Here is a 23,715-nt window from a genome sequence, read left to right as displayed (position 1 = left end):
TTTGTTTTTGAATCGAATGGGAAGCCGTTAGCGACTGTAATGGCCAATTCGAATTTGAGCTCCATTTAAAGCATTATGCTTGCTAGCGTCTATACTTGGCGTGAACCTAATACAGCATCAAGCTTTGTGGCTGAAATTTGACAAGTTTTCGTAAGAAATAATGCTCATAGTTTCTTTTCTTTCTATTTCGGCAACTCTTCTCGCTTTCACTCCGTCGTCAGCCTAATAGCTACCGTAGCGCGCACTTATAGTTAGTTATATATACTTATAAGTGGATGGCAATCAAGTTACTTGTTCTACTTTGTTGTAATTACCGCTAAGTGCCAGACAGTCGATCGATGCTTTCATAACTGCTGGTCATAAATTATGAATTGGCTGTTTTCGGGAACTCGATGATGGTGGTATGAGTAATTAAATTACATTAATTTTCGAATATTGCTCTTATTGAGTATTAAAGAATGAAACGCTGTGTTGTTTATAAAGGCGCCAGGAGGAAAATCTGCGGAGTAATAATTAAAATAAAATATTTTTTGACCAGCAAAATATTACTGAAAATTACTTTTGAGTATTTGTAACAGTAGGCCCGAATCAGTATCGAAGCTGTGAGCTGGCACTTATTCGTGTTTGATCTGAACACTGATCAGGACAAACGGGTGTCTTGTGGAGCTGTCCTTACTGCCTACCCAAACTAAGGCGCATATGTATTTCTCTGATAGCTAGCGCTCTTGCGCTACGACTCAATATGCATATTGGGTTGTTACTTGTAAAATTGGTTTCGTCGAGAGCTGGCGTAGCACTTAGAAATCAATAATCGAGTAAAGATCCGACTTCCTTTTCTAATAGATATACACTAATTTGTTGATGATGGATAGTTGTAACTAGTCGGGATAATAGGAAGACGAGTAACAGAATGATGAGTAGAATTAGAGAACGGGGGTTCGTTTAACCGACGGATTATGCCAAATCCAACCAGTGAAATGGGTTAACGATGATTTGGTTAACGAACACCCAAATTACCGGTGAGTCGATGAGTAGTTGGCTGGTGTACAGAATGAACGGTGCAGTTAGGTGATTGTAAACGAGCGGACGGTATGTGGTGAATGGTAGAAGGCGGTTGACCGGACAGTGAGTTGTGGAACGATAAGTGGTTAATCAGTGCCAAAGTTTCCAGTAGATGTAGAGCGATGAAGCTAGTAATTGATAGTCGGAGAGTTTTGTGCCAAAGTTACTAGTAAATGCAAGTCGGGATGGTATAGGGTCTACCGCTAAAGGGCAAAACTGCGTGTGATATACGGATGCTAGTTTAAGTTAGGCTGAACTGGCCGGTCCATGAGAACCACACATTGACTGAATGAGTCCGTAGTATTACCGGAAGTTTGTTTAACGACCAAACTTAAAAACCCTATCAAAAACCAGGACCTTTGTTATAAAATAACTCCGTCATCTTGGCAAATACTAGAAGCTTTCTAGGACCTATGGCACTTGTTGCTTCTAGATCTGGCAGCTTAATCACTGCTTATAGCTAAAGTCTTAGCCTGGCAAGCGCAGGACACGAGCACAAAACGTGCTCGATCCTTTCCTCCTCCAACTCGCACTTGCTCCATCTGCAATCACTGATCAAGCCTAATTTAAAGGCATGTGACGCCAGAAGGCTGTGTCCAGTCAGAACACCTGTCATGCATCTACAGTCCTCTCTTTTTAATGAGAGGAGCAACGTTGTTGGTATAAGGTTGTAAGACATACACATAAGCTTGAACCCACGTCTTTCTGAAACGATTTGTTCTTAAGTTTAAGCCATGATAAACAATTTGAGAAGTGAACGCACTCGCAGTGAGTCATTGTTTCGCGAATTAAAAGTCTGCATGTACGAGGTGTGTTCAAAAAGTATCGCAAATTTTGTGTTTTTTCAAAAATTATTTATTTATTCATGAATATCTATTTTGTCGCCTTCAAAGTAATCCCCATGAGGTATTATACACTTGTGCCAACGGTTTTTCCAACCTTCGAATCACTTCAAAAAAAAATTATTTTTTGTCTTGTTCAGTTCCTCCTTCGATGCCGTCTTTATCTCGTCAATCGTTGCGTAGCGTCATCCTTTCATGGGCCTCTTCAGTTTAGGGAACAAGAAAAAGTCATAGGTGACCAGATCTGGGGAATGCGGCGACTGCGGCATCATTAGTGTATTAGTGTAATAGTGTAGGCGTCCGGCACGCTCTTCGTCATTCATATCTTCGCAGCCTTCTGAGAACATTTTTTACCACCATAAACGTAGCTTCGGTCCTTCTCCGTATGCCACAGTCAACATTCGGAATGCATCCGCGCACTTAATTTCGTATTTCAAACAAAATTTGATACAGGTTTTTTGATCCATTTTTTTTTTTTTTTTAATAGGAAAAAGTCGATGACGAGCCAAAACACGTGCAAGCAAAGCTGTCAACAATTAATGAACATTCAAAATGGCCGAGCTTGTCGGCATAAGTGAGAGACATGAGTACCAACATAACGCCACAAAAAAATCCAAATTCTAATATACGTAACCCGCGAAAATTCAAAATTCGCGATACGTTTTGAACACACCTCGTATATATTTGTATTAAGTCTGTGTCTTTCATAATCTTACTGAAAGTTTTTACAGTGTAGACGTGTGTTATGGTAAGCAGAGTTGCGACTGGTTTTGATTCTGCAGAAGCTTTCTGGAGACTAAGGGGTATGATTACTCGTCATGCTACTGACCACGGCATTCCTTTTTTAAAACATTGCGGGAAGTTAAGTTTTTGTAGAGTATACTAGCGGAAGTTCTAGTTCTCTGTCGGATATGAATCCGATGCACTCGGGTACCAGCATCTTCAGTAACTTATACGACTGTCATGCGATCGATTTGTTAAAGCCATGTCGAAAGACTACAGACCCATTAACTTAACATCATTTCTGCTCTAAACCTTTGAGAGGCTGATAGATGTGTACATAAAGTTCAACGTGGATGAAAAGCTGCTCTCCACAACACAGCATGCGTACACCAAAGGCAAGTCGGTAGACACCGCATTGCATAGACTGGTAATTAGCATAGATAAATCCCTGGAATATAAGGAGTATGCTCTAGGTGCCTTCCTGGACATTGCCGGGTCTTTGAATAATGTTTCTAAATGGGCGATTATGGATGGTCTTAATTACATTAAAGTACATCCCGCCTTAATCAGATGGATCGGCTGCAAGTTAAATTGCAGGAAGATTACATCACAATGGGGATTGTACGAGGCCACGAAATCAGTGGACAGGGGCACGCCGCAGGGAGGGGTGCTATCACCTCTGCTGTGGACGCTGGTCATCAACTAACTGCTCAGGCGATTCGATGAGGGACCCGTAAAACTTACGGCTTACGCAGATGACGTTGCAATTGTCATAAGTGGAAAGTGCCTTCCAACGATTAGTTCTTTGATGGATCGGGCACTTTGGGATATTGATACCTGGGCATCTAATGTCGGGTTGAAAGTCAATGCGGAGAAGACGGATATGGTCTTGTTTACAAAGAGGTACATGGTCTCAAGTTAGGAGGGGTGACCTTACAGGAGAAACCTTGCACAAAATATCTAGGAATCATCCTAGACAGTAAGCTGTCATGGAAGCTCAACGTGGAGGAGAGGGTGAAGAAGGCCTCAAGGGCACTCTATGCATGTAAAATAATGCTGGGGTGTACGTGGGGCTTATCGCCCTCCCTTTCTCATTGGGTTTTTACAGCGATTGTAAGCCCTATTCTATACTATGGATTTCTTGTTTGGTGGAAAGCCACACAAAAAACAACATACCTTAAAAAATTAGAGGGGTATGCAGACTATCGATGCTTAGCATTACGGGAGCCCTGAAAACAACCCCGACGGCTGCACTGTATGCCATTCTACACATTCCACCTGTAGACCTGGTAGCAAAAAACATAGCATTAACAACTCGGTGCCTCGAGGCAGCTTGAACGCCGGCCATATGGCCATTGTAGTATAGCGTCATTAATCACGAGACGAGCGGACTACCTGATTCCCTATCTGCACTTCGAGGGAGATCTTAAGGCCGCAATAGAGGTGGACGGTTGGCGCAAGGGTGCGCAAATTGCGGACGAGGCGATACGTGTGTACACAAATGGATCCAAGGTAGTGGAAGGAGTAGGGTCTGCGGTATACTGTGCTTATTCGGAAATAAGCAGATCCTACAGGCTGCCGGATTACTGTAGCATTTTCCAAGCGGAAATATTAGCCTAACCAAAGCAGTAGAAACCCTGGAAGAGAATAGCTTAAGCTGCAACCGTGTTAACTTTTATATTGACAGTCAAGCAGCAATTGAGGCAATAATCTCGCATAGCTCAGCATCTAAATGCGTGTTAAGAGTGTAAGCAGTCCCTGGAGAGAATCGGGACAGGGAGAAGCATACATCTATATTGGGTCCCAGGGCATATGGGAATAGATGGGAATGAAAAAGCGGACGAACTAGCTAAAAAAGGTGCATCCCTTGAAGCTTGCTCCGTAGACGTCCCAATCAGACTGGGCGAGATTAAGCGAAGGCGAGAGGTGCACATGATCGACCAAGCGGGAAAGGCGTGCGTTCAAGCGCGGAGCTGTAAATTGTCGAAGATTATTACAACCTTAGACTAACAAAGTTGCTTCTATCATTAAAAAGAGAGGAATGTAGATTCATGACGGGTATTCTGACTGGACACTGCCTCCTGGCGTCACATGCCTTTAAATTAGGCTTGGTGAGTGATAGCAGATGTAGGAAGTGCGGGTTGGAGGAGGAAACGATCGAGCACGTTCTGTGCTCGTGCCCTGCACTTGCCAGGCTAAGACTCCAGCTATTAGGAGTGATACAGCTGTCAGATCTAGAAACAGCAAGAGGCTTAATACCTAGGAAGCTTCTAGTATTTGCCAAGAGGGCGGAGTTATTTTATAACATAGGTCTAGGTTTTTGATAGGGTTTTTTCAGTTTGGTCGTTAAAACAAACTTTTATAACTCATCACACTTCTTAAGTAGGGAACATAGGCTTGAAAGTACCTCGCTTCGCGCTAAGCTGCTCGGACAAATTGAGAGAGTACAAAGGAAAATGAAAATAGCAAAAATTTAGCAGCGAATTATGTATAACGCAAAGAGTCTTCTCGTCTGAATGAAAATTGCTATCATATAAAAGTATTCATTCACTTCAGTGAGAGACAGTAAACCTGAATAACTTTATGAAATATTCGGTATTATATAGTGGTGACTGTGAATGTGAGTGACTGCGACGCAAAGTGTCGTACCCTCATACATAATATGGCCGCTAAAGTCATTGAATATGCGAATGTCACATCCAAACAATCTACATACATACATATAAATATGTATATCGCTCCAAGAAGAAATTTGCAAACGGATATAGTATCACAACGGTTAGTAATGATATTCAAGTGTGCTCAGGATATCAGTGGAAACTGTCACCCTACATAACCTAACCTAACTTAACCTATATTATAAAAAATCACTTAAGCTTATATATTGCGATTCAAATTAAATTTTGTTTATAATATACATATCATCATTTATTTAACTTTATCTTTTTATTTCTTTACTTTTATGCAAATTTCGTGCTTTATTCTTTCAAAATGCTAAACTTTCCACACTCTCACACCAAAATCTTCTTCATTCCTTTCGAGTTACTATGATGATGCACTTATGCTAACTATCGTCATGAAAGGACTCACCCCACTTTTACATACATACATACACACAACGTTATACACAAGTACGTGTACCGTTGGCAGTAGCTTCCTAAACTTTTTGTTACATACCTATTTCCCCTCAATGTCAATTCTCTCACCTACATTACTTAGTTCTGCATTGCTGATGACTTTGCGGTGATTTTGCATGAATAAGAAATAACTTTTGTTGGTTTGTTGTTCTCGTTGGTAGTGAGCTGAATTTCATTATTTAAAAACCTATTATTGGCCACCCACCATCTATCCGTCTACACTCACTCCTCTATTCTCAACCAACTTATTCGGTTATAATTTGCTTACTTATTTAGAAATAATATCAGGTACGTTTTTGGGGTATCACTGACAAATTGGAAATATTTTTGTTGTTGTTGTACATTGTGTTTGGGGTTTTATGATTTGCATTTTGTTGGTTAATTTTGAATGCTTCTTCTTCTACTTTTGTATACATTCGTCAACTCATCTTCTCAGACATTTTGATTGTCGCCGGTTTGTCTGATGATATTTTACTTAGCAATCAGCACATGGAGCAGACATTTTTTGCAGTTATTGTTGTTTAGTAGATTTGTAACTAAAATGTATCAATTCGTATGAATATAAATAAAGTGAGACATACAAAGCAACCCGTTAGATAATTGTATTTATGCAAGGTGTAAATACCTTCAGAAGATATTGAATAAATTGCTTTTATGGGATATTTTACATAACAAATAAGCTTTTGAAATTGGGCCTTTTAAATTGAATAAATTTCTTAAAACTTTATAGCACACAAAGTGCCTAAGGCTGCTAGACCAGAGAGAGGATATAAATAATTAAAAGCAAAGTTTTGAGGGAAGTATACCACACTATTTGACTTAGCGCTGTCTTAATTTAAAAATAGCAGTAATAGCAGGAAACAGGAATTGGAACTGCAACCGAGACCGAACTCCCCAGCGGGTTGGAGGGTTTAGAATATACCTGCGGCAGGTATGCCTGTCGTAAGAGGCGACTAAAATACCAAATTGGTACAAGAGGTTGTGTAGCGCAACCTTTTCAAGAAGTTATCTACGGAATTCATAGTTTTTCTTCAACAAAATTGTCAACCTCACCTATGCGAATCTTGTTTCTTTAACAGCCGAGGCTCTGGCGGACCTAGTCGGTGGGAGGGCGGTATGGCCTAGATAGTTTTAAGTGGTCATACGATCTTAATTGTGCTTGTTACCGGAACATACTGGTTCTGCATCCGGGAAAGCACCATCATCGTCGATAGCACTCTCCAAGGTCTTCGGGGAGTGTCGTTATCGCTATAACAACAACAACAGACCGAGCCGGAACTAGGAACCAACAACCAAACCTGAACCGAGGTAAAACCCGGTATAAAGGCCGAAACTAGCTCGAATACCAAAACCGAAGCAACAACCATGGCCAAAACAAAAAAGGAACTGAAACTAGAACGAGACCTTGATATGATGTTGGAAGTAATCGTAGCCGAAACTAAAACCGTAAACATAACAAGAAAAAAGGGCGAGACCGAAACAGAAAAGGAATTGCCTTCATGATTCTATGCTTGAATGTGATTTCCTCACAAACCTTATAAGGCTTTGCTAAAATGACGTTGAGCAACACAACCATCATCGCAGGGATTGGGAACGACTTTTACAAAAAAAAATAGCAGAACGCCGATCGAACGATTTCTTTAGCCTGATGCTGGAGAAAGCATCAATCATGCATCAAACATCATATCATATCTGCCGTCTCTGGCCTGGATAAAGAGCAAAAAAGTAGACCTTGCTATGACTATTACTATATGTAAGTCTATTATCGTTCTGACACATGAACGTTATCATGGAAGGTGTCAAGAGAAGAGTATTCGTAAAAAAGTTGGGATAGACACGTGACGTGAACTTTCGCAAAGGTATGACTTCCTACGCAAATGGCAAAATCGCCTAGACATTTAAGCGGCAAAATAGAAATCTTAAACCGGATACGAAAGAAAAACCGAGGCGATATAAAAATTAGAAACCAAAGACGTAAGCGTTCGGAAGCGAGACAAGCACGAAATCGACTTTGAATCTGGACCAAACATCCAAACTTAAAACGTCACTAAAACCGCTACCAAAATTGAAAGGGTTTTGTAACAACCAGAATGAAGGCCGAACAGAAACGGAATCGAGATTGAAAACTTTAGTTAAAGGAAAAGGATACTAGATGAAAACCGCAACTCCAATTAAGACTAAAATCGAGAGCGGAACTGAAGTTATAATTAAGAGTCGAGACCACAGCCAAAGTTATTTGTGGCTTGTGGAAGAGCACTATAAAATAACCGAATACCGGAACCAAGGTTCAAACCGAAAAAGGTACCGAGGTTTGAGCCAAGACAGTGAATGACTCTGAAACGGGATGGGAAGCCGGAGCTTGAAGGGATGTTAGAACTGAAATGGGACAAAACTGAAAATGGAAGCGAAACCAAATGTAGATTTGGTGGTATGGGACTGTGGTAAATTAAGAAACTAGAACCGAAGTCAAAGTTGATGGGTTTATATAAGTTCAGTTGCTTTAACCCCACTATAAAGGGAACGATACGGCTGATCGGTTAATTTCACTGACTTCGGTTGGTATGTAGCCTTTCGATCTTGTTTGTAGCTTCGACCCAGATAAATCGGTACAAAGGCGTTTTAAAAATTCGATAATGTAGTCGAGGGTCCGTAACATCCCTAGTAGATATGTACACGACATGTGTTCAATATACTGTAATTCTAACAGCTTTTTACTCAAATATTATCGCTTTTCATGTTTGTGCGCTAATGTGTCTTTTGAAAACATTATTGATATTGAAATTGCCAATTGCAATTTTGAACTAAGTAGAGCGCAAATTAAACAAATTTTAGAATTCAAAGCAAATTAATTTGAGTATATGGAAGAACTATTTTAACTGATTATCAATTTCGGTTTATTTATTACGTGAAAAGCAGCAATGTACCAATTTATTATCTTAAAAGTACATTTAATCTGATTTAAAACGAGACAAAAGTTATCTTTTTATGACAGCATGAAATGTTAGGTTATTTGTTAATTAATACCAGAGCTGCTCAAACCATATGCACTCACATATAAATTCGATTCATATGAAAGTGCATGAATTTCATATGAAAGTGAAAAGAAAAAGCACTTCCATATAAAGCCAAGGCACTTCGGTTTAAAATAAACTTCTTTTTTTAATTTAAAAAAGTTTCAATATACATATAATTTTGTATATGTATTGTGATTTACACTACAACATACCCATTTTTGAACAGCCCTGGTTAGGGGGCTTAAAATATACTCGCGGCAGGTATGCCTAAGAGGCGACTAATATACCAAATCGATTCAAGGGGTTGCCAGCGCAATATATAGCTTATCCAACACAATTGACAACCTCACCTACCCGTGGCTAATACTGTTTCTTTAACAGCCGAGGCTCCCAAAGTTCCTCATGTATCTAGGGGGTGGGAGGGCGTTATGGCCTAGAAGATTTCATGTGGCCATACCAAATCGTTCCCGAGATGGTCGGGCTATTCCTTTAATGGTGCTTGTTACCGACAAAGGACCATCAACATCGATAACACTACCCAAGGCATCCTTATTGCTACAACAACAAAACAATTTTAAAAAAATTTAGAGTTGCACAGAGTGAGAATAATCAGTTTTTGATAGTCGATTTAGAAATTCCATGAAAAGTTTCTCAGCGAAAATTTATTGCTTGTTGTTTAGGAATTATTAAAAAATAGCAAGACGCCAAGTGGAAGCGAAGCTCGGTCTCAATCTCCTTGGAAGTATATTTATCACGCCATTTTTTTGTTATTCCACTTCTGAGTTTATGTAGGGGCCAGGATCACAATATTTCATTATGCACTAATACAAAAGTTCTTTTTGCGTTGCACATTTTTCAATGCGAAAATTTGTTCTTCTTCTGAATTTTTTCGTTAAACTTTCGTAATCTGTTTATGTTTTGGCTTTTTTAAGCAAATCACCAATTCTTTAACCTCTGCTGCCTTACCTAGGACTATTCCACTTCTGATTTTTTTTTTTTTTTTGGTAAACGTTCTAACCAAGTAGTGAACGCATTTACTAGATGATATCTTGGACAACAAGCTCAACTGATTCTCCTAGGTCCCTTCACCGATTAGAGCTCCATTTCCCATTTTATCTAAACCAATCTGAAAATCTGAAAAATAAATTATATCATATTCTTAATCAGCTATAGTTTTCTATAAACATTGAATGTTTCCATCACTTATAAATAGTTTTCGATTCATAGCCGCATTCATAGATGCATATATGCATCTTGTAGAGGAAGCCTAATTTCAAAGTTTTCAACAACGAATGTTTCATTATTTTCACCTGAAATTTAATCAGCTACATACATATACGATACATAATCTCTTAATACCTGCAAAGGAGCAAATTAAATAAAAGGGCTGCATTTAAATTAGCCAAAGGAACAACCCTCGCACCTCATACTTCAATTAGAACAAAAGTTAATATACTCACACTTTAGATAGAAAAAAATTTTAAAAAACAGCAAAACAAAGAAAACTTTTAATACAAACGTGTTAAACAAAAGTTCCAAAATAAAAAGAGCAATAAGTAAAAAAACGCATTGAACATAAACAAAGAAAAGTTTCATTCCTGTTAGCTTTTGCTAAAAAATTAACAAAATGCGAAATCAGAATTCAAAATTCGCACCACACACAATATTTCCACCCACAATCAGCAAAAGATAACAAGGACGAATTTGCCGCGTCATATGGATAATCAGGACATTAGCTAGGGTTAAGTGATGGTTGGGAAGCAGCGGGAGGTTGAAGTGTTATATTCGCCACAGGCGTCAATGCAAAAGCACAAGGCAAATGTCTTTTTAAAAAGTTAAACATAGCGTAACTTGACAAGATTACAGATCCTGACAGCGGCAGTGCCGGCAGTCACGAATTGCGAGTTGCTGCAAAGACTATATGTCAAGACATAAACATTCGCACAAACACACAGAGTAAATTGAACAAAGAAAAATTTTATTCAAACCAAAAAAATAGTATATGGGTTAAATAGAACCAACTGGGAGCGTTCAAAAAGAAATAAACTGTCTTTATGCAAAGGTATTCCAAATATGGCTAATTAGCAGCTTTCTAGACGCATAAGGGTGGGTATCTTTATTCTAATGCTTGAAAAGAAGAAAACAACAACTGGGCTAAAAAAATGTATTCATATGAAAACTGCCACGGAGTGGGTAATTTCGCTTGTTCAGGTAATGAGCACCATATTACGTTGGAAGTTGTGCTAATTTTGTAGATATGCATAAAACAACAAAAAAAAAATAGTGTATGAGTTGAAGGGGTACATTTCATGGGCTTACAAAGACGAAATATGGATTATTATGAAATTATAATAATTTCTCTTGCTTATGAACGAAAACTGTTCCATGTATTTTGGCGCAAACAATTGAATTGTTTTATATTACGTGTGCAACAATTGTGCGTATTTGAGATGGAGAGAATGGTATTATATACATATATGATATAGGTGCGATTGTATGCAAATTTTACATGGTATATAATAAACTTGAACTAAACTGTTAAGGCCCTGAATTACAGAAACCGAATTTCTGAATTCAGTGAAAAGTTTTTTGAATTTGATAGATTTTGGCGGGAGTTGTAGAGGATGCCTATCGCGTATATATAAGTAATATTTTTACTTAAATGTGAAGATGTTATGATGGATGAACTTGTTTTTCTCAAACTTTTTTTTTTGGAATATTGGGTCTATAAAAGCAGCTGATTACTTCCTAAACTAATCTGAAACCAACCTTTATTAAATTTATTATTTTCTTTATGTTGGGTTAATGCTCACCGGCAGTTTATTTTACAGAAACCGTTTGCTGATCTGTTAGATTAACCTTCAGTTAATATTAGCCCGGCTTTGAGGTTCTTACGCAAGATTTGGTCACTAGCACTGAAAGTGCTACTTATAATCTTTGAAGACAAATATTACACTTCTGAATTTTCTTGCTACGTTGCTACACTATTTATATACAGGAACGAAATAGTAACAGCAAATAGTATTCAATGTTGCTACAACTTTTACACTTCTAAATTAATTTAGTGCTTAGAGTTCTTCCGACCTCTAATTTGCTTTGCCCAATGCAGCCCTGAAGGCATAACACAATCTTGAGATTACAATATTCCACTTCTGAATTTGAAGTTGATTTTTACCACTATGTATTAACATACATACCTATGTGAAGTACGAGATCCACCAGGACTCATTTGGAGTACTTATAGAGGAAGGGTGGGTAAGTTCAACTAAATCCTCAGCCTTAAGTGGTTTTATTATATCATCTTGATTATGTGAATTATAGAATAAAGCCAGGTTCATGTAGTTGAATAATTTCATACATAAATAGTATGAACATTCAGTTCCCGGGAAAAGCGTTCTCTTTCAAAGCTTAACACATAAAGTTTTACACCATTTGCGCAATAAAGAGCTTACCTTTAAAGTACTTGCCAAAGAAAGTTCAACTGTAGCTTTCGAATTAATAGAAAATTAAAGTAGACATGTTTATAAAAACAGAATTCATGAGCTTAACACCGGCTTATAATAATTGAATATTCAATTATTATGTTTGTTTAGGAAAAACTGAAAAGAAAGAAACATTTACTGGCATATTGCGATGGTACCATTTCGAAAACCGCCACGCAATCATCATCAGGCAATTCCGAATGTTATCACAGCTTTAGCCGAGACTCGAACCGCGAATCACACGGTGAAACTGCATTAGCCTTATCCACTAGGCTATCCTGCTTGTATTTGTTTTCTTGGTTATTTCAGTTTATCTCATTTTTACACTAATTAATCAATTTAATTAACGTAAGGCGAATTGAATTAAAGGTAAACATTAGAAAAGGATACGAATATAAAGTTTAGAACGTATATTTGTAAATATGCGCTGACAAAAAAAAAACTAGCAAACTTAGACACAGAATATAGTTAGAAAAAAATTTTTTTGCAGAATTTAAAAATCTGTCATCCATTTGAAACAGTAACGCCCTGTTTTTAATGGGAGTTTAAAATACACTTCAATGGGAGTTTAAAATACACTTATACTTCGATAGGTTTTAACCTTGCAAATTTTTGATACTTAAGATCGATTTTGCAGTGCGAATTTATGCTGCAATTAAGCTTAACTTAACCTTGCCTATTTACACTTAATTCTACTCTCATCTCAGTTACATCGCCCAAAATGGCTGGGTTAAATCCTAGTTTACTTAAGCTCTCATTGAAAGACCGGGCCGGGACAAGTTTTCTGTACTAAAAGAATAGAAAGGTATTTAAAATATACTCAATATTTGTTCAGGGTGTTGAGTGCAGGTGTTGTCTTGTCCGAATTAGGGATAGGGATAGGGAAGAGAGAGGTATGTTATTTGAAAATGTGTCCAACGTGGTGTAGGTGTAGTGTCCACACCAAACCAAAAGTATATTTCTGTTTTGAAAATCATCTCAGCAAAAACTAATCTGCCTTGCTGAGTTAGATTTACAGGAAAAACAAGTAAGAAAGGCTAAGTTCGGGTGTAACCGAACACTATATACTCAGCTGAGAACTTTAGAGACAAAATAGGAGAAAATAGCCATGTAGGAAAATAAACCTAGGGTAACCCTGGAATGTGTTTGTATGACATGGGTATCAAATGGAAGGTATTAAAGAGTATTTTAGAAGGGAGTGGGTCATAGTTCTATAGGTGGACGCCTTTCGAGATACCGCCATAAAGGTGGACCAGGGGTGACTCTTTAGTTGTTTTTGTTGTTGTAGCGATAAGGTTGCTCCCCGAAGGCTTTGGGGAGTGTTATCGATGTGATGGTCCTTTGCCGGATACAGATCCGGTAACGCTCCGGTAACACAGCACCATTAAGGTGCTAGCCCGACCATCTCGGGAACGATTTATATGGCCACATTAAACCTACAGGCCATCCCTCCCTCCCCACCCCCAAGTTCCACGAGGAGCTTGGGGTCGCCAGAGGCTCGTCTGTTAGTGAAACAGGAATCGCCGCGGATAGGTGAGGTTGACAATTGGGTTTGGAGAAGCTGTATATTGCGCTGGCAACCTGAAGGGCTGCGCTACAGAACTCCTTGAATCTGGTATTTTAGTCCCCTCTTACGACAGGCATACCTACCGCGGGTATATTCTGACCCCCTAACCCGCTGGGGGAGGGGTGACTCTAGAATGTGTTTGTACGATATGGGTATCAAATGAAAGGCGTTAATGCGTATTTTAAAAGGGAGTGGCCTTAGTTCTATAGGTGGACGTCTTTTCGAGATATCGCCATAAGGTGTACCAAGGGTGACTCTATAATGTTTTTGGACGATATGGGTATCAAATTAAAGGTATTAATGAGGGTTTTAAAAGGGAGTGGTGGTAGTTGTATAGGTGGTCGCCTTTTCGAGATATCGCTATAAAGGTGGACCAGGAGTGACTCTATAATGTGTTTGTACGATATGGGTATCAAATTAAAGGTATTAACGAGGGTTTAAAAGGGAGTGGTGGTAGTTGCATATGTGAAGGCGTTTTCGAGATATCGACCAAAATGTGGACCAGGGTGACCCATAACATCATCTGTCGGGTACCACTAATTTATTTATATATTTAATACCACAAACAGTATTCCTGCCATGATTCCAAGGGCTTTCGATTTCGCCCTGCAGAACTTTTTCATTTACTTCTACTTAATATGGTAGGTGTCACACCCATTTTACAAAGTTTTTTCCAAAGTTATATTTTGCGTCAAAAAACCAATCCAATCACCATGTTTCATCCCTTTTTTCGAATTTGGTATAGAATTATAGCATTTTTTCATTTTTCGAAATTTTCGATATCGAAAAAGTGGGCTTGGTCATAGTCGGATTTCGCCCATTTTTAATACCAAGATAAAGTGAGCTTAGATAAGTACGTGTACTAAGTTTAGTAAAGATATATCTATTTTTCCTCAAGTTATCGTGTTAACGGCCGAGCGGTCGACTGTGTATAAAAACTGGGCGTGGCTTCAACCCATTTTGACAGAAAACAGTTATCGTCATAGAATCTATGCCTGTACCAAATTTCACAAGGATTGGTAAATTTTTGTTCGACTTATGGCATTAAAAGTATTCTAGACGAATTAAATGAAAAAGGGCGGTGCCACGCCCATTTTGTAATTTTCTTTTATTTTTGTATTTTGTTGCACCATATCATTACTGGAGATGAATGTTGACATAATTTACTTATATAATGTAAACATATTCAATTTTTTGTTAAAATTTGACTTAAAAAAAATTTTTTTTTTAAGTGGGCGTGTTCGTCATCCGATTTTGCTAATTTTTATTTAGCGCACATATAGTGAACGTTACTCCTGTTCCTGCAAAATTTCATCACGATATCGTCAACGACTGCCAAATTACTGCTTGCAAAACTTTTAAATTACCTTCTTTTAAAGGGGTGCGGTGCCACGCTCATTGTCCAAAATTTTACTAATTTTCTATGCTGCGTCATAAGCTCATCCCATCTACCAAGTTTCATCGCTTTATCCGTTTTTGGTAATGAATTATCGCACTTTTTCGGTTTTTCGAAATTTTCGATATCGAAAAAGTGGGTGTGGTTATAGTCGAATTTCGTTCATTTTAAATAGCGATCTGAGATAAGTTCCCAGGAACTTACATACCAAATTTCATTAAGATACTACACAATTTACTAAAGTTATCGTGTTTACGGACGGACGGACATGGCTAAATGAATTTCTTTTTCGCCCAGATCCTTTTGATATATAGAATATCAATCTCGATTAGTTTGTGCCTTTACGGATGACGGTTATGCGAACAAAATTAATATACTCTGTGAGCTCTGCTCAGCTGAGTATAAAAATAAACCAGGCCCAATATTGTAAGAGAAGCTAGGCGTCAATCTACTCTAAGTAAAACGAGAAACCGTATATTGTGCTCGCTAATCATAATCAAGCCGACACTGCTATTTCGATATTGTATTCTTCTATCTTTTTACCATGGTAACACTACGCACTCATTAAGTCTATGTGAGGTCCTCATGGACCGGCCAGTTCAACCTAACCTAACCTTACCATGCAAACGAAGAAAACCACAAATTACAATCTGAAAACGCTTCAGCTTAACAAATCTATACTAATTAAAATGCAAATTATATAAATTCTTTTACCCATTACCTTTTGAAATTTTAAGTATTAATTTCTAGTCGATTCCAATTTTATCTAACGCTAGTCTGAAGTGGTCATAGAGAACTAAATTAAACTGATTTGGCTTTTTACTAAACCTTTTAATGCACTAATTAACTTTTCTGCATAAGCGCAAATTGTATAAGGTGTCCGTCCGCACACATTCAATCACACACACACACACACACAGTACGTCAAACGCAAACGCAACAACAGTGAAGAACGCCAACTGACAATGCATAATTACTGTGCGAGCTTTGGCGGGATAGATGCATGGCTGACTACCTTTGTAAGCCACACTTTACTACTCAACCAAAGAGTAATTGCGCGCTGGCGCCCATTTAACTCACAAGCATTGCAAATAGCTAAAGGGAGAAGACACTCGTGAACTACAGATTCAAATGAATATGCACAACCACACTTACATACATACTTACCCACATAGTTAGATTAAGTGATTTTGGTTTTGAATCAAATTATTGCATTGCAACACAGCGCAAAATCCTAACCTCATTAAATATTTCACTTTCTTAACATCTCGCTCGCAATTTACCATAGACTTCTTTTATTTATTTATTTTTTTTTACTAAAAATCCTCTTAACATCTTCTTTTTCAAATGATTTCTTCGTCTACGGTTATGCAATTTCACACGCTCCTGCGGTACATCGCTGCTGTTGGCGATTTCAACGTGGCTTATGCCGATTGTCGCTTGAACCAAACAACTTTTTTATGTGACCTGCACAGTTCCAGCGCCACCGCCGTTACCTTCATTGGTGCCTAAAGCACCACCACCGCCACCACCACCATTGGGAGCACCTAGTGATAAGAAAGAGCTGAGTCAAGGACAAAAGGCCGTGATAGAAAAGCTTAAGTAAGTTGAGTGCAGTTGTGTTGTTGTTGCATGCAATTGCAGCAACATAACTGATTTCCATAAATTATGATTTTAATAATTGCGAAGAATAATAATAATCCATTGCATAAATTGAATTTTGCATTTTGTATTATATCGACGCATAGGACACGACCGCGCAGGCGTCCAGATTGGTCAGAAATGATGAAGGAGGTGGAATCTGGCAAGAAATTGCGTCATGTGGTATGCAACGACAGGTGAGAAATGAACTGCGTTTGTGAAATGGGTTCGGCAAGTTAAAAAGAAAGTGTGTGGAGGTGATCAAACGTCAACGAGTGCCAAAAAAGGCCAAGAAGCAACAAAGCCGTTGAATTAATTGAAGCAGGCCAATAGCCGAAGGACTTCTTAGTAGCGATATTAATATGCACAAGAAACGTGACCAGACGTTGCAATAGATTTTGTGCAACTGTCGAGTTGGAAATAATTAAATGAAATTCTTTGCAATTTTTTAAGATTGTTCTCAATATTTTCTCAATTACTTATTTCATTCTTATTTTATTACTGCATTCTATTTCATTCAATATTATGATATCCTTGCTATAATTTTTCTAGATCACAGCCGATTCTTAGTTGTAAATCCTTGACAAAAGTAGATGATAAATTTATCTACGAAACAGAAAAGGATAATTCGCACAATAAGCTGCTTAAACAAATTCAAACTGGTTTTAAATTGAAGCCGACACAAACAAATGATCGCAGTAAACCATTCATTGAAGGTTTGCGGAAATTCCGCAAGCAAATGACAATAGAGGAGCAAATACAAAAGTCACAGTCGAAAATTAATCTGCTAGCCGAGGTAAGTACAATGAAAATCAATAACGCAGCACAATCATTATTTTGAGGAATTTACTTTCTGTTTGTTGGTGGGGTAGCTAAGTTTTGATGATAGAGCAGACGTCAAAGGGAGTTGAGCAAGCAAATTTGGAGGACCGCTTTTGTTTTAATGTCTGGACTCTGAAAAGTAAATGGGTCGTTCCTTTCCTTTTTTAAAATTCAATTAAAGGAATTAAACAAAATAATTTTAAAAAAATGTTAAGTTAAACGGTTTTATTAAAAACAATACTTACATGAAGTAATAATAATACTAAAACCTAGAAAATAATTAGGTAGGTCCTAGGTACTAGTCCCCTGCAAAAATCGCGAGTACTCCATGCATGCATGTATGGAGTACTCGCTATGGACCAAGCGAGTGCTCCAAAATTAACCACAATTCATACAAAAAATATGGTCCAATTAACATTGCGATGTCCTAGGACCGGACCATATACTCCAGCTCCTTATTACATCAGAGTAATCCATGGAGTACCCATAGTCCAATAAACATCGTGTAGTGATTACAATCGTTAAAAACGAGCAATGATCGGCTTACAATATGTTCGTGTAGAAACATGAGTTGGTCCATTGCTGCATTACAGTGGAGTAGAATGGTAAGTACTCCAGTGGACCACATGGTCCAACGATTTTTGCAGGGTCATCACACTCTTCATCAATCTAGGGCGTTGATCAGACAATTAAATAAAAGCGTTGGGCGTGTGAAATTTCTAAAAATGTGAGGCGTAGCATAACCTGATTAAGGTTCAGTTGTTCTTATATACATATGACTATCAATAGAAATTTACGCATCCAACGCTTTTATTTAATTCTCTGACCAACGCCCTAGATTGATGAAGAGTGTGATGACTAGTACCTAGGACCTACATAATTATTTTCTAGGTTTTAGTATTATTATTACTTCAACTAAGTATTGTTTTCAATAAAACCGTTTAACTTAAAAACTTTTTTTTTTTTATTATTTTATTTTCAAGTTTTTAGTCTTTATTTGCCTATTATTTCTCATTCTGTTTAGTTCATTTAGTGACTCAATATTACATGAACTCTTTGCTGATAATTTGTTACAATCTAAGTCCTCAATACATAATCCTTCCAAAGACTTTACTCGACTCTGCGCCACGTACGCTTGTCCCTTCTCCAAATCCAAAATATTTTGATGTCACTTCTACCGGACTGTATGTAATATTTGTTCCAAATATGAGCCAAATCGGACATCATAGGTCGCTTTCTATTCATGTATGTATTATGGACCAAATCGGACCACAAATACGATTTTTTTGAATATCTCAAACTTTGCGCCACCTAGTGGCGATTTTTTTTCATAGGTCGCTTTCTATTCTTGTATGTATTATGTGTTCCATCCATATACGGCCCAAATCGGACCACAAATACGATTTTTTTGAATATCTCGATCTTCACCCCACCTAGCGGCGATTTTTTTCATAGGTCGCTTTCTATTCTTGCATGTATTATGTGTTCCAAATATGAGCCAAATCGGACCACAAATACGATTTTTGTGAATATCTCGATCCTTGCGCCACCTAGCGGCGATTTTTTTTCTTATTATTGCATTGTCATCGGGTTCTGAACTATATTCCAGGTTTCAAGCTTGTAGCTTATCGGGAAGTTAGTTAAATTTCAATTACAAAATTCGTGCCAGCCGGCCAACCAGCCAACCAACCAGCCTGTCAAGTCAAGCTGAATAAAACCGTTTAAAAATGCGTATCGGTTGTACACTTTGCCGAGCTGGCTGTGAGAATATCAGTGTATGGCACTTCCATGAGATCGAAATAACACAAAATTTAAAAAATGGATTAGTAGGACGCAAACTCTCATACGCGCAGAACCGTCATTGCTTTATTCGTATATGTATTGAAAATACACACGTAATAAATCGAGGCGCAGAAACCAACGGTGGTTATGGTCTCTTCATTGGTTGTTTCCAGGTTTAAATCTGTTGTGCTTGATCTGTTAGCCCATTACTGTATGTGGAGGCTTTTAATGTATTTAAGTACCCCTTCAGGCTCTTTACTCCATATCACGAAGAGATTACAATTTTCGCCAACTAGGGAGATAATCCCTTCCTTGCCGAAACCATGCATTCCCAGAGAATGTGAAACGTCATTTCATCCTTCAGCTCACAAAAGCGACAGTTAGTCGTTTAGTACGTTATACAAAATTCTGCAAGAGTTCAATTGTACTTTGAAATGTGGGGAATAACACAATCGTACACTTCGGAAACGTTTCAGTGGCGTTTTGTACCTCGCAGTTAAGGAAAAGTTTTAGCTTAAGTAGTTCGGATAACACTATAGAACAATTTGGGTTTTTTTTTAAATCGGTTTTGTATAGATTCATGATTACTTGCGAGGAAATTTCTTAAAAATTAAGACATTTAATTTGCACTTATTTCTTCGGGATTCGTTGAAGATGTTTCCAGAAAGATGTTTAAACCATTAAGGAACCAATTGGTATTTTCGGAATGAATAACATTGTATCGTTTTGAAATTATTTTGGGATCATTTTCTAATGACTTTGATACCATTCTGTATCAAATTCGTAACCTTTTCTTAAGGTCATACAGGTCTACTTCAGGAACTTTTCGGAATTATTTCGGGACCATTTCGGAACTTCGTCGGAATCATGTGGGGATATCGATAACAACCATTATCAGTTTACTATCGGTTTTTTATCGGTACCGTATTCGAATTGTTGACGGTTTGTTATCGATGCGTTGATGTCGGCATGCATTATTGGTTGGTTATAGAACTATTATGCGCATGTTATCGATTTGTTGTCGCCAAGTTCTCGTTTTATTATCGAAGCGTCATGCGTTTTTATGCGGATATTTAACTGTAGGAATGAATTATTTCTGTATGGAGACTCGGTATAAGAGACGAGCTTTTTACGTACAAATCGAATATGATCTTAAAATTGATTGCTTGGAGCCATTCCTCCCATAATCAGGACTAAGGATGCGAAATAAGACTTTTTAGTAATTTTTCGACCTCAATGCATGAAATTTATAAGATGTTATGAAGCTTTAAGCATTCGGATATTGGACTTTTTACCTTGCACACAAAACAAACTCAACTTCACTCCTGGCTCCACGCACCGTTAAGATCCAATGAGCTGACAGTAATAAAGTTCAGTATATTTATTAAACAATCGGAGGTACTAACCATACAATTTAATTGCCTGAATCTATTTTTCGCACTATCGGGACCTAAGGGTTCGAGATAAAACTCAAAAAGATATTATGATGCTTTAAACATTCGGATATGGATTTCTATACCTTGCATTCTTAAAATTCTTAACTTCACTCTCACCGTTACGATTCAACGAGTCTGTCTGGCCGTAAGAAAATTTAGTATATTTATTGATATTAGAGAAAAATTGCAAAGTTTACAAATGGCGATGGTTACTAGGACATGTTTCTGAACTCGAATATCCAACATTCATACCAATGCCTTTAACCACTCAGCCATATGAATGCCCCGCTGTTCGCTTTGCAATCTATAAGTATTGCCTTTGATATAGTGAAATTCAGAAACATGTCCTAGTAACCATCGCCGTTTGTAAACTTTGCAATTTTTCTCTAATATCAATAACAAAAACCAATAAAATAGCAATATGAGCAAGTCTCGCTAATTACATACATTAGTGTATTTATTTAATGGTGAATTCTTCTCTAAGGACCCATGCCTTAATGTGTCGCTCCGACTACTAAATGACTGCAGGTTGTTGAACACACAGCTTGATGCCTCTCATACAAAGCTGCTAATGAGCTGTTACTAATCTTTGCAGCATATAACTCTGAAGAACATATTACGTGCTACCTGCTTCTTGGGTCATAGAAACATAGAGGGCATATAAACTTGCTAGGCAAGATTTTTCAGATATAAAAGGATTGACGTATCTTCCATACACGAACGGATTAAGGGGCTTAGAATACATCCACGTTAGGAAATGCCTATAAGGGGCGAAAGACCGAAAATAGTTCCCGCGGCGGTCAAGCTAGAACCCGAGGTGTTAGTTTGGAAGCATACTGTTATACTTATCTAAATGTTTAGGAAATATCTGCGTTTACGACAGCAACAGCAACGAGAAAGCTTTCGCTATGTAAAAATTTTTAGATCGTTCTCAAATTGGTATTTCCGAATAAGGATGTCTTCCACTTCCTTGTATTCTATAGGTGGGTTCCTTTAATACATCTTCATCCATTCGCATAACATGGATACTGTAACAGGTTAAATTCTTACTAGTCCAGAATAAACCCCGGCATACGTACTGTATGTCCTGCATGTGATGACACCACCCATCTTTTCAATTGTAATGTGGAACCTACGCCTCTAACACCCATCTTCCTATGGTGGGGGCGGAAACTGCCAGTTTCTTTGGACTCCCGTTAGAGGACTTTGATGACAATTTGTGAGTGGTCGTGCCCATTGAATGGGGCGAAGCACTGTTAATACAACAAGAACAACAGTTAAGGGAGCCGCTGGATTTTGATTCGTTTAATCATGTCGATGCATGCATGAAGGTTTGTCATGTCGCTTCTAACAACCTGATAGAAAGAAACTTTGCTTTACGCTGTGATGTAAATTTCCATCAGCCATATCTGTAAATTGATGCCTCAAATGACTGATAGCTGTCTAGCAGGGATACCTGTCATTTGATGCCTCAAATGACGGATAGCTGTCCAGCAGGGTACTTCTAAGCTGTATAGAGCTCGGTTGATCATGTGTAATTTCCGATTGGAAAGTATACCGTATATGCTGAAGGGGTTGTTCCTCCTTTACCAGCTTATCTGCCTTTCCGTTACCATATATGCCCACATAACCGGGAATGCTATATTAATGTAATTTTCTCCCAGCTCTAATGCTTTGTTATGCTTATGTGTACTCGTAAGACACTTCTAGTTGACAATGTGAGAGGGAGGGCGTCAGGTCAAGTGAACACCACAACACGACGCAAGTTGAAAGAAGAGCTCGGTCTAAAATCACTTCGGAGGTTATCGCGCCTTATATTTACTTTTTACTGAGATTGCGCCACGACTTACTGTCTAGAATGATTCATACATATATTATGTATTTGTGCTGCGTTCCCCCTGCAACATTGAAAGACTAAGCACACATTTTTAATTTCTAGGCTGCTACTGCTGCGGTCGGTTCAGCTGGCACCAGTGATCCAGCTATCATTACGAATAGCATTGTAGCTGCACTCGCAATTGATGATCCCAGCGGCGATGAGCTTGATGATATTGATAAGATCCGCGATGACTTGCAGAGTACTAAGCAAATGTTGGCGCTTGAATTGCGTAATCGTGAGGCGCAGGAGCGTGAAAATAAAAAATTATTAGCGCAAATAGCTACATTGGAGGCAGAATTGGAACGTGAAAAATCACGCGAAAAGAATTTGGAATATGGTTCACGTATTATTGTGGCCACTATGGAGCCTTCAACGGCCAGTGAAGAGGCATATTTGAATTCATTGAAGCAAGAAGCCGATGATGCGCGTAAGTCGGCTAAAGATTTGGAAAAGAAATACCTCGATACTGGTGAATTGTTGGATCAAGCAAAGAGCGAAATTGATGAACAAAAACGACAAATACAAATGTTGGAGCGGAAATTGGCGCAGGCATTGCAGGTAAGTTGAAGCAGAGGGAATCTTCTCTCTAAAGAAGAAGGCGATGCTGGGTTGTAACTGCATGGTTGTTTAAAAAAATTCTTTATTTAGTTGCTTTAAATTTTAACAATCAAAAGCTTTTCTCACTTTTCACATTGCTGTTAACAAAAAATTAAAAATGCTTGAAGGGCGATGCAACGCCCAAGCCCTGTCCTATATGCGCTAAAAAGCAACAAACTAAATATTTTTACTCCTGCGAAGACCCAGATGATGATGACACATATTATGGCTTTGATAGCTACGCTAATGGTCACACTAACAACAAGGTAACACATAAAAAGCTGCTTTGCTGCATTCGATTTTCAGCTTTTAATTTAATAAAACTAAACTGATTT

General features: G+C 38.1%; 1 protein-coding gene across 11 annotated transcripts in view; it reads left to right on the top strand.

Annotated features, from left to right (window-relative positions):
- The window catches only part of sals (sarcomere length short), a 100,752-nt gene that overhangs the window by 65,876 nt on the left and 11,161 nt on the right, over positions 1-23,715 (top strand). For 8 of the 11 annotated variants that reach the window (XM_067788727.1, XM_067788785.1, XM_067788739.1 and 5 more), the window contains 5 exons: positions 16,699-16,825; positions 16,972-17,061; positions 17,417-17,660; positions 22,844-23,341; positions 23,509-23,646. In XM_067788727.1, coding sequence (XP_067644828.1) covers positions 16,699-16,825; positions 16,972-17,061; positions 17,417-17,660; positions 22,844-23,341; positions 23,509-23,646 — 1,097 coding nt within the window. The remainder of the gene's footprint in view (positions 1-16,698; positions 16,826-16,971; positions 17,062-17,416; positions 17,661-22,843; positions 23,342-23,508; positions 23,647-23,715) is intronic. The other 3 variants (XM_067788767.1, XM_067788794.1, XM_067788776.1) reach the window with 2 other exon arrangements.

The sequence above is a fragment of the Eurosta solidaginis genome, chromosome 1 (assembly GCF_040869045.1).
Source record: "Eurosta solidaginis isolate ZX-2024a chromosome 1, ASM4086904v1, whole genome shotgun sequence".
NCBI lineage: Eukaryota > Metazoa > Arthropoda > Insecta > Diptera > Tephritidae > Eurosta > Eurosta solidaginis.
The sequence above is the reverse complement of the archived record's forward strand: the minus strand, read 5'-3'. Positions and strand labels throughout refer to the sequence as shown.